This window comes from Tachypleus tridentatus, chromosome 9 (assembly GCF_004210375.1).
Source record: "Tachypleus tridentatus isolate NWPU-2018 chromosome 9, ASM421037v1, whole genome shotgun sequence".
In the NCBI taxonomy this organism is placed as follows: Eukaryota; Metazoa; Arthropoda; class Merostomata; order Xiphosura; family Limulidae; genus Tachypleus; species Tachypleus tridentatus.
The window spans coordinates 122303929-122316536 of NC_134833.1; the positions used below are offsets into that span (position 1 = coordinate 122303929).

The window sequence follows — 12608 nt, forward strand, 5'->3', positions numbered from 1 at the left end:
AGCTTATGAAAGAATTCATAAACAAATCATCCCAAAGGAGATCTATGTTTGGGAACATGTAGACTAGAGGACTATATGAAACTTACTTCAATGAAAAGTATGAATAATTATGTGCTACATTGTATTGATGTGTAATTTTCAAGAGCTCGCAAAGACATTTTAATTATTTTTATCAAACAACATGAAGTTTTTCAGTAGGTATAAACTTATCAAGAGTAATTACTAATTTTATTAATATTTGAAAATGTAATTCATGCAATGAAAGTTATTAGTAACCTTGTCAAGTTTAATGGCCATCTTTTATACTGTGCAATGTGCAGGAATAAATTTATGTGGCAGTTAATTTGTGACACATGGCTCTATTCTATTAACATTTTGAAAACTGTTCACAACACCTTACTTATACAAGCCTACATGGAAACCTTGAAGTATCGTGCCAACAAGATTACTCTGTTACTGCATGTTTACAGCTTTCAAGTTCACGTAATCAGAGTTTACCAATTTGCAAATTGAACAGTCCACATAAGTGGTTGCAAAGATCATCACCCCTATCGGGTGTAAAAAATCTACGCCCTTGATATTTGGTGTACCTCTAAACTGAATGTACTTTGATCTGGTTTTATCACACATTCATACTGTAGACGTTCAAATAATAATTCATTTATTTGCTAATTCTTTTGCTATATTATTTATATGTATCATAATTCCTATAAATTTATCGAGGATAAAAGCTCAATATTTACAGCATTAAACTAATTGACAAATAAATGTAACTTTCTAGTAATATAACAGGTGCGGTCACATCGTGGCTCGACAGCCACATGCGGCTCACAGAAATATGTTGGGTGAGCTCCTTTTTGCATCATAATTTATATGAAAGGTAAGGAAAAAATGTTCAAGCTTTATAATTATTTACTGGGTATAAACTAAGAATCCATTGGATTAAAATGTAAGTTTGATGTTCATGGTAAGTAAATATATTTACGAATTTAAATTCTAATTTTAATGCTAGATTAGAGTCAGGGATTAAAAATGTTTTGGATCAGTAAGGATTACAGAAGAATTGTGCTGGAGAGTCAGTAATCGTACAAGCCAGTGCTGACAATGTTAGTTTTAGTGGGCGTGGCTAGCTATCGCGTGATTGCGGCATGCGTGGCTGTGCTGCGGATAGTGAAATTAGCGGAGTGTTTGTGTGATACTGGGCATTGTAGAATTTGGTTGCGTTGCACGGGTTGGAACATATTGTTTCTTTTAACTTTAATTTTTCTAGAAGTCTCTGTGAAAATTTTGTGAAGGAAGATGGCGTCATCAAATTGTGAGAAGCGAAAATATGAAGATTAAAACAATAATTTTAAGTCAGAGTGGGAGGAATATTATGAATTCACCGTTAAAGAAGGTAAACCTTTGTGTCTTATTTGCAATGTGTTACTCAGTCATTACAAAGCCAGGAACTTGAAACGCCACTATGAAACAACTCACAAAATCATTTCATCTGATTATCCACCTCAATCAGAATTACGGAAAACAAGTTAACTATGTAAAAATCATCACTAAATAGCCAGATGACACTGTTCACAACGTTCAGCAAGGAAGTTGATACAATGACTCCTGCTAGTTTTGTTATATCATGGAATATCATACTATATATCATGCTAAACACCCATATTCTGATGGTGAATTTGTTGAGAAGAATATAGCTGAAGTTCTTGCAGTGTTAGATGCAAATAACACAAAACTTAAGCGACTAATAGCACAAACACCAGCTTCACGCCACACTGCAGAGAGACGTATCTCCCAGATCGGTGCTGATGTTGCAGGCAAAATGCAAAAATGATTGAAAGAATTCCCTTGCATTCAGCCTAGCCTTTGACAAATCTACAGACATACAAGATAAACCAAGTGATGTCTCTTTATACTGCATTGTGAGATGGCTGTCAACCAGCAATGTCTTAAATAGGTCTGTGGATCTGTTGGAGTCTATTATTACTTTTCTTGAAGAAAAGAACAGATTCTATCCTCAACTGGAAAACGATGAATAAATGCAATACCTAATGTTCCTTACTGATATAATGAATCATTTACAAACTCTCAACTTGGCACTCCAGGGGAAGGAAAAAATTGTTTCTGATCTTACTCAGACAATTTTCAGCTTTCAGAATAAAATACAACTTTTTCAAAGAGACATATTGTCAAAAATCTTCAGTTATTTTCCCAGTCTCAAAAAGAGAGTAAATACGTATCCTGATATTGAAGTAAAAGACCACAAACTGGAAGAATACAAAGTTAAATTACAAGGACTGCTTGATAATTTCCTAGACAGGTTTGAGGACTTGCAGAAGCTGAAGCTTTGCTACGTCTTTCTTGTAAAACCATTCACAGTTGATGTGATCAATAATGATTGCCCAATTCTTAAATCTCTGGTTACAGAATCATCTTTTGTGGAAATGGAACTACTAGAACTACAGGTGGACCTGGGTCTAAAGATGACCGATAAATCCTATTCTACATTTTACAATGAGTTCTGGAAGCAAGTTCCAGAAATAAAATATCCTGAACTGAAGAAAACCAGTGTGTGACTCATCTCAATTTTCAGCACAACATACTGCTGTGAATCATTTTACTCTGTAATGAAGTTTGTAGGCCTACTCGCAGTAAATAGCTTGATGATTGTATCAATGTCTGTGTGTGTCAGAACAATATTATGATAAGACTAAAATTTTGTAAGGTGGTATCTGATTCAAATATCTCTAATTTTATTGTTTTACATATTTTCCTCCATCTTTTGACCAGATATTTATTAAGAAAAATAAATATAATTAAAATATCAGTTTTTACCTCTTTTATGGCCCGGCATGGCCAAGCGCGTAAGGCGCGCGACTCGTAATCCGAGGGTCTCGGGTTCGCATCCAGGTCGTGCTAAACTTGCTCGCCCTTTCAGCCGTAGGTCGTATAATGTGACGGTCAATCCCACTTTTCGTTGGTAAAAGAGTAGCCCAAGAGTTGGCGGTGGGTGATGATGACTAGCTGCCTTCCCTCTAGTCTTACACTGCTAAATTAGGGACGGCTAGCACAGATAGCCCTCGAGTAGCTTTGTGCGAAATTCCAAAACAAACAAACCTCTTTTATATTTTTTATTTTTTGAAATCTCATTTAACGTTAATGAAATGCAAATTTGCATGTTTTTCTTAAATGTTTCCATAGTTCACTACCGTATTAAATATGCTCAATATAGTTAAAACAATAATCAGCCAGGTTTTGAAAACATTTGGTATATATATATGTGTACTTTGTGATTATTGAAACTAATACAAATTAACAGTTTAAAAACTACATACATGAATAAATATTATTACGTACATGTATTTCTTAATATTTATACAAAATTTATGTGAAAAATATGTATGTAACAATAAACACGTATGTGTAATATTTGTTAACGTCTTGCGGCTCTCAAACATTTGAAGCTTATCGTATGTGGTTTTTACGTCAAGCAAGTTTGGCCACCCCTGTAATAATGTAACTTAATATAACTTGAGTTTGATACTGCTCAATCTGTTCTGAAGATTTGGAGACGATTTTAGCCAATAATCCATGCCCATCAATTATATGAAACGTTAGCTAAGTTAGTGCAAGAGAACATTAACTCTAGGATGAAATACCATTGTAATGATTTCTATTTTTATGCATGGCCTTTGGTTTATTCAATAAAAAAGAGTATGCCAAGTCCAATCCATTTAATGATGATGAAAGTGTTTTATTTCTTTAACTACGGGTTCAGCAAGTTCATTGTTAGACCTACCTTCACAATAAGCATTAATATAAAAGTTGTTCTTGTAATTTTCTGATATTTCTACCTTTTCATCAAAATACACACTCAGTATTTACTAAGTTAAACTTACTACTTGGTTCACTAACAGAGCCCGGCATGGCCAAGCGTGTTAAGGCTCGTAATCTGAGGGTCGCGGGTTCGCATCCCCGTCGCGCCAAACATGCTCGCCCTATCAGCCGTGGGGGCGTTATTATATGACGGTCAATCCCACTATTCGTTGGTAACAGAGTAGCCCAAGAGTTGGCGGTGGGTGGTGATGACTAGCTGCCTTCCCTCTAGTCTTACACTGCTAAATTAGGGACGGCTAGCACAGATAGCCCTCGAGTAGCTTTGTGCGAAATTCCAAAACAAACAAACCTCTTTTATATTTTTTATTTTTTGAAATCTCATTTAACGTTAATGAAATGCAAATTTGCATGTTTTTCTTAAATGTTTCCATAGTTCACTACCGTATTAAATATGCTCAATATAGTTAAAACAATAATCAGCCAGGTTTTGAAAACATTTGGTATATATATATGTGTACTTTGTGATTATTGAAACTAATACAAATTAACAGTTTAAAAACTACATACATGAATAAATATTATTACGTACATGTATTTCTTAATATTTATACAAAATTTATGTAAAAAATATGTATGTAACAATAAACACGTATGTGTAATATTTGTTAACGTCTTGCGGCTCTCAAACATTTGAAGCTTATCGTATGTGGTTTTTACGTCAAGCAAGTTTGGCCACCCCTGTAATAATGTAACTTAATATAACTTGAGTTTGATACTGCTCAATCTGTTCTGAAGATTTGGAGACGATTTTAGCCAATAATCCATGCCCATCAATTATATGAAACGTTAGCTAAGTTAGTGCAAGAGAACATTAACTCTAGGATGAAATACCATTGTAATGATTTCTATTTTTATGCATGGCCTTTGGTTTATTCAATAAAAAAGAGTATGCCAAGTCCAATCCATTTAATGATGATGAAAGTGTTTTATTTCTTTAACTACGGGTTCAGCAAGTTCATTGTTAGACCTACCTTCACAATAAGCATTAATATAAAAGTTGTTCTTGTAATTTTCTGATATTTCTACCTTTTCATCAAAATACACACTCAGTATTTACTAAGTTAAACTTACTACTTGGTTCACTAACAGAGCCCGGCATGGCCAAGCGTGTTAAGGCTCGTAATCTGAGGGTCGCGGGTTCGCATCCCCGTCGCGCCAAACATGCTCGCCCTATCAGCCGTGGGGGGCGTTATTATATGACGGTCAATCCCACTATTCGTTGGTAACAGAGTAGCCCAAGAGTTGGCGGTGGGTGGTGATGACTAGCTGCCTTCCCTCTAGTCTTACACTGCTAAATTAGGGACGGCTAACACAGATAGCCCTCGAGTAGCTTTGTGCGAAATTCCAAAACAAACTTCACTAACAGTAACAAATATGCTGTTTAAGAAATTTGCTAAGTCAATAATTAATAACCAAAGTGCTATAGCATAACTTGCTTTTATGTAACTCATATAACTTCATAAACTTTCAAGAAAGTTCAAATCACTGTAATATTCTCAGGTGAACGTATTTCCGCTCAAGCATCAAATGGAAGGATTAAGTAGGATATTTATCAAGTAATCTTAATTTGACTAATGACTGATTTTCAAACTGTTTGGGCCCTCCAGTAGCACAGCATTATGTCTTTGGACTTACACCACAAAAAATCAGGTTTCTATACCCATAGTGGACAACCCATTGTGTAGCTTTGTGCTTAATTCCAAACAAACAAACAAAATCAAACTGTATGAGAAATAAATAGACCGGAGAGGTGGTGTAAAGTAGAAACAGTCTTATTTGGAACACAATAAAACAGTTTGTGTGCTTGTGTAGAAAAGGGATGTCTCTTCTGGATTAGTGAATGGATTAGCAACTTTCTTTTTCTCAAGATAGGTTTATTTGAAAATCAGGTTGAACTACCGAAAACAATGATTACTGACTGACTCTGTTTCTATTTAGTGCAACAAACATCACCCAACTTTTTATTTTCTTACAGAATTCAGGGACTGTAACGTAAAGATATCATCCACACAGCAAGCAAAGAACATTACTATCATTGGCCACTTCTGATAAAATATGTAAAGTTGCAGCAACATCTCCATAGGCAAAGCAGCTAATTTCTGGCATCGAGAACAACAAATACTCAAAACCAACTAGAACAAAAAAACAACAGTTTCTGAACAACATTTTATGTCCAAATTGTATAGAAGCAGTCTAAAACAAGTGAAACATTGAAAGTTTATGATATGCATCCACTCAATAATTTCAACCTAAAACACCATAAACTTTGCAATGTGGAATAGGAGAACACTTATGGTCTACTCCCTTTTGTGTTGTGCTGCCTGAAGACTTTCTTTGGCAAATTCAGTTACAACACTACCTTATCAAGTTACAGAATTTAACAGGTTGGTTCAACAATTTTGCCCAACCAAGAAACCAACAGATTATGACCGAAAGGTACAATGAGAGGCATATCAGGTTACTTTGAAATAATTTACAAGTTGAATGGATAAATTGTAAACACAAAGATATTCATACTGCTGTTCATTCAAAATGATCAGCTTTAACATCAGTAAGCAACTTTCCAATAGACAGTCGTCATAACTACCAACTATCAGTGGTCATTTTATCAAATAGATTTGGAACGTTCCATCAGAAGTAAAGCTTCTAAATCAAAATATAACAGTGGATTAAGTAGGAAGAATGTCTTACCCAAATGTGCTTAAAATGTGTAAATCTAAAGGCTCGTAGTTTACTACCTTTTGCTACTGATATGTACTTTGGGGTTGTGTATGTACCATCAGATAGACTGTCACGGGTTCGAACTCTTGTCACCAAACATGCTCGCCCGTTTAATCGTGAGGGCATTATAATGTGATGGTCAATCCTATAGTTCATTGATAAAAGAGTATACCATAAGCTGGTGGTGGGAATTTTGGCTAGTTATTTTCCATTTAGCCTACACATATCACTGCTAACTAGTGTAAATATCCATCGAGTAGCTTTGCAAAAAAATTAAAGTAAACCAAATTTTGGTGAGCTGACGTTTTTGCAAGTATTGGATGGGTCTGCTAAGAACAACATGATCGAACAGGAAGTGATCTGAATTTAAAAACTTAGGTGAGTTTTAAGTTGTGAAAAAATAAATGGGCTTAATACGTTTGGAAAAAAATTAAAACAACATTTATCACAGACACGAAAAAATATTGTTCATACAAAATCATATTTGCATATAAAAGAGGATATTTCCTTCCACTGGACCTGTTATTTGGTCAACAGGTTTTCTCCCGCAGGATGGATGTCCATTAAACTATCCACGTTAATAACCAAACAGAACTTTGAAATAATATGGGTACCAGTCCTATATGAAAGCTGTTATAATTTCTATTATAATAGCATCATCATGTGACTGGCTATTCTCTCATATCATGTAATATAAAGATATTATCCACTTGGCTAGTGAAGAACGACATATACGACATAAAAGCAATATCCCTTTGGGCAGTGTAGATATTATCTACTATTCCGCTATAGAGAACAAAATCGAAAAGGCTTTGTTTGTTTGTTTGGGAATTTCGCACAAAGCTACTCGAGGGCTATCTGTGCTAGCCGTCCCTAATTTAGCAGTGTAAGACTAGAGGGAAGACAGCTAGTCATCACCACCCACCGCCAACTCTTGGGCTACTCTTTACCAACGAATAGTGGGATTGACCATCACATTATACACCCCCCACGGCTGGGAGGGCGAGCATGTTCAGCGCGACGCGGGCCCGAACCCGCGACCCTCGGATTACGAGTCGCACGCCTTACGCGCTAGGCCATGCCGGGCCTCGAAAAGGCAACTTGAACTTTATGTTTGAACCATGTATTCATAGTAGAACTTCATAGAAACTAAGTAAACGAATGAATTTAAAAATCCTATGCTACTAAAATAGAATAAAACATATTATTCACATGCATCTATATAAATATAATAGTACTATTTGCTGTCTATTGTTAGTTTACGTAACTACTTGCAGGGAATGGATGTGTCTTCATCAAAATTGGTATGGAGGTTTATTATGAGATATACGCGGGAATATACACAAATTTTCAATTTCATTTTGCAGTTTTATAGGTGTTATTGCGTTTTTTACCGCTACTTCGTTCCCATGTTGATGGATCTTCAACAAATATGACTTGAATGTTTATTGAGTCCATACAAACATGAATGCAAAGTTGCGGCTTCACATCTTGCATTTTTCTCTGTTACATGTAAGGGAAGCAATTTTCCATATCCTAAGATAACGTTTTATTAATCATGAATTTAGATAATTTCCACCCACGGAACTGGTACTGTAGCTAGTATTACAGTAACAAACCATGAACTTGAAAGTTACGGGAAAACATTAACCTATAATTGTACAATCATTTCTTGTTTTCGTAAAGTACGAATATATATTCATATTTCACAGTAAACAACAACAACAAAAAACAACATAATTATATGAAGGAACTGAAACTCTGAATATACCCTGATACATAAGTTTTCTGTTTCTCTGACTTAAAGAGAAAAGTAATTTCTTTTATTAAAAATGGTAACTTGTAATTTTGAACAAAAAAATCTCGTTTATGTTATTGTTTCTGTTGGTTGTCTTTTTTGTGTTTTATATATATTTATATCGAAATGCATGCTAGTAAGGAACTACCTCATAGTGTTAAACACGAAAACAATCTGCGCATAACCTCCCTCTCAATTTCTATTTACTATTCCACTAGGTATTAGTATTATGAAATATATGTTAAATAACATTAGAAAAATAAAAATAAAAGTATTTGTAAAGTTTCAGTGATGTATTCAAGATTGACAATTTTATGATTATTATTTTTAGTTTCAACCAATGAATCACGAGCGTCGTTGTCATGAAGGGAACATGGCTGTAGCGTTAACAGAAAAGAGGAATTCTCAGTGTCAGTGATTTTGTTCTAAGTTTGAGTTTTAAATTAAAATTTTAAGTATGAGTGCCACAGAGTCGTCTACAGACGTTTCAAGTGATAGTGATAGCACATTTTATTTCAAATCTGGTAAGTAAGTCACTGGATTGAATATAGAAATACATTCTCTGGTCGATAAGCTCATTCTAGTGTTTCTACTGTGTAAAAATTGGTACTGTCACTGTGTCATTATTACTAACGTTAGTAAAGTAGAACTAGTATTAGTGAGTAGTAGCATTAAAGTGTTCGGTGACAACTAATAAAACTGACGTTACATCGGGTTTTTTGTGAAGGTGATGATGAGACAGTTTAAAATCATGCTTTACTTAATTTTTAGTCCCTTTTAGTGATAATGTGATATACATCCTTTATTTTAATGAGCTGGGCCAAACGAAAAGTAATATATCCTAAATTTTTAATATTTTTATCAAAACTTGTGCACTGGCCCAGTGATGTTGATTAATGTAGTGACAGTGCCATTTTTATTTTAATATTGCATAGGTCAAGACACATCAGACAAAATGTAATAAGTAAAAGTTACATACAGTGTTGTGCCATATTTTATAGGTTTTTTTGTATTTTTGTTAATAATTTTTTTTTTAAATAATCCTCATGGTTAGTAACAATAAGAAAACAAATAGTTTTAAGTTTACACAATATAAGTTGTACAAAAGTACTAGTTGTACTAGATTTACACTTCTGCTTCCAAATAATAAACCTTCTGTTTTATAGTTGTAATGCCAGTGCATATGTAGTTTTATAGTGTTTTTAACATATTGAGACATAGGTTTTGCAAAACATTAAAAGTTATGAACTTGATAATATTGTAGCAGCCATTATCAGGCTGATATTTGTCAAATGAAGTTATAAGATGAGTGTTTTTATGTATTTCCAATAGTATGAAAAATAATAACATAAAACATGAATGAAGAAACAGTTTATTCCACAAGGTTGTTCTTATATATACATTTTCAGACAAGTTAGAATTTTAATTCACCCTTTGTAATTGAGGATCTCATCCATTCTCCTCTTAAACCCTTGAAAAGTTCTAGCTTCCACTACTGCAAAGAGCACTTCATTCTACAAGTCACTCACCTTCTTAGAAAAATAAAACTGTCTTCAATGTAGCCTAACTTGTTTTTAACATATTTCAGTCTGGTGTCCTTTTGTCTCATTATATTCACAATGTAGCACAAAGAAATCAAAGGCCTTTATCCTTTTGATTCTCTAGATTTCTTCTAAATCTCACTAAGTTTATTAAGAGAAGATAAGTATCTGGCTATATGAGACTTAAACAAACAAAAAAATATATACACATACACAAAGAAGAAATTATTATGTGTAAGGTGTAAACTGATTTACATATTGGAATTAACAGTAAGGATGTCACAACATACATCTACTCTGATTTGATGTAGTGTAAATAACAAACTAACCAATTACTTGCAGTAGATTTGAGTGAATCGGGTACAAGTTGCCATCATGATTAGTACTGTATATACATTAACCAAAGTCTATTTATTAAGTAGTTACTAATAAAAACAAAAGCAATTAAATTTATTAATTATATAGGCCAGATGTTCTCAAACTATTGGTTATGGGAGATTCTAAAAGGAATCTTGAAAAATTTGAAAAAATGCAACAAATTTCTTAGAATGTTTTTAATGACCTAATAAATTAAAAAAAAAGTTACTTCAACTTTACAACATCTTTGCTATCTGGTTGTGTTCTTTGTTTTCTTCTTAGTTTGCTTCAGATTTTCACACAGTACTGCACAAAAGTTATCTGTTCATGCCTATTCCTAATTTTGAACTGACAGGCTATAGAAAAGGCAGATAGCTAACTATATCCTTTACCACAGTTGACCTACATGTGTTAGACAAAACAGTGTACTATATTGTTATGGATGACAGTCAAATTACACTGTTTTGTCTAACAAGTGTAGGTCAACTGTGGTAAAGGATATAGTTAGCTATCTGCCTTTTCTATAGCCTGTCAGTTCAACTAAGACCCCAATTATTTGGGGTGACTAAAAGTCAATATGGAATAATTGGAGTCTTGTTTGTATTTATCTTTACAAAAGGAAGTTCTAGACTGAAAAAGTAAGAACTCCTGGTGCAGGTTACTTAACACTGATTACTTCTGTTGAACTTTTTACCTGTAATGTAGTTTACATTACAGGATATTTAATATTTTGACATTTTTAGTTTTTATAAATTTTGAGCATTGAGCTGAAGAAAGTTTTAATTTATTTTTTTTTAACATTATTGATTATATAAATCAGTAAACTATGAAATTGGTTTTTAAGTTAAAGTTTTGTAAGTCACCAACAAGAATGTCCTTGTAATATGTAGACTACAAGACCAGTTTAATTATATCTTGATTAGGGAAGGTATTTGAGTTAGGTATAACCTGTGTGCTGTGTAAGTGTTTTGTATAATGTTTCTTGAAATTTTCATCATTACTTATATGTCCTATGACAGTTGCTGCAATATAGTCAACAGCTTATTATCATAAAAGTTTTGACGTCTATATGTGGGGAAGCCTATTGTAATTCCAGTTCATTATTTATCAGTATACATAATAAGCCTTAACAAGTATATTTATGATATTTTACTTGCTAATTGTTCAAGTGAAAGGTGTAATTATGTGAACTAATAGTTTTTAAGTGTTAAGAAACAGTGAACTAAGTAAACTTTTAAGGAAGTATGATACTAATTTGAGAAAGCAAGTAATATATTGTAAAGATCCTTGTTTACAGATACCTGCTTATTTTGAATGTTAGTAAGAAAAACAATACTTTTTATCTGTTTGACAAGTCTTATATTATTATAAGACTCAATTTTTCCATGATCTCCTGCAATTCCTGATAATTTGTTGTTTATAGCAACATATTGATAACATGGGACCATTTTGTCCTTCAAAGCTGTTTTGGCACATTCACCATTAAGAATTAAAAACTGTAAACTGGGATTACATTGCACTTCGGAGAGTGACTTTGCATAAAACTCTGAATTTGTTGAATTTACCTTTATATCTTCTCTACTGTTTTGGTTGATATGATTAGGCCTATTTTAATTCAGTACTGGATAATATTATTCAAGAATATAAGTTCATTTTTGTTTATCATACCTAAAATTGAAAAATGCCATATTTTGTTTAAAAAATGAATGCAAAAACTTTTTCATAAGTATAGAAGAAAGAAACATGTAGGTCACTCCAAGTTGCTACAGAAAACAATGTAAGTTAAATCTCATTAACTTAAGATAAATCTATATTCATGTGACATCAAAGTGTTACTTAAAATCATGATGCATTGAGCAATGAAGATAAATAACCTGAAAGCTCTGATTCTGCAGAATGCAAAACTGCTTCTGAAGTTACTTTGAGCTTAGGCTAGTAATGAAACAGACCATTCACACAAACAAATCTTCATTAAAAAAATTGATTTTGTTTGTACAAAAACTTGTAATCTCTACTAAAAGACTATCAAATTTCGAGATACACTTGGATCAAAGTTGTAGTGCAAATACTTAATGTGTGCAAATGTGTAGACAAACTTGTGTATATTATACAGAGCCCATAGCAAAAGGGTTAAAGAGGTTTGTTTTTATTTAAAATATTGGTAAAATAACAGAAAATACCTTAATTTATAAATGATTTAATTTTAAAATTGGGTTGATATTTTTGCTTTCATGATAAATGTTATGCACTAGGTTCTAGGCTAGGTGATCTAATGCTATGTCTTTATTATACTG

At 33.2% G+C, this 12608-nt stretch overlaps 1 protein-coding gene across 1 annotated transcript in view; it reads left to right on the top strand.

The window, feature by feature from the left end:
* The first annotated feature begins 8562 nt into the window (after window positions 1–8562).
* Window positions 8563–12608, top strand: part of LOC143226236 (triple functional domain protein-like) — a 224094-nt gene continuing 220048 nt past the window's right edge. Inside the window, 1 exon segment of the mRNA XM_076456993.1 lies at window positions 8563–8940. Coding sequence (XP_076313108.1) covers window positions 8874–8940 — 67 coding nt within the window. The 5' untranslated portion in view covers window positions 8563–8873.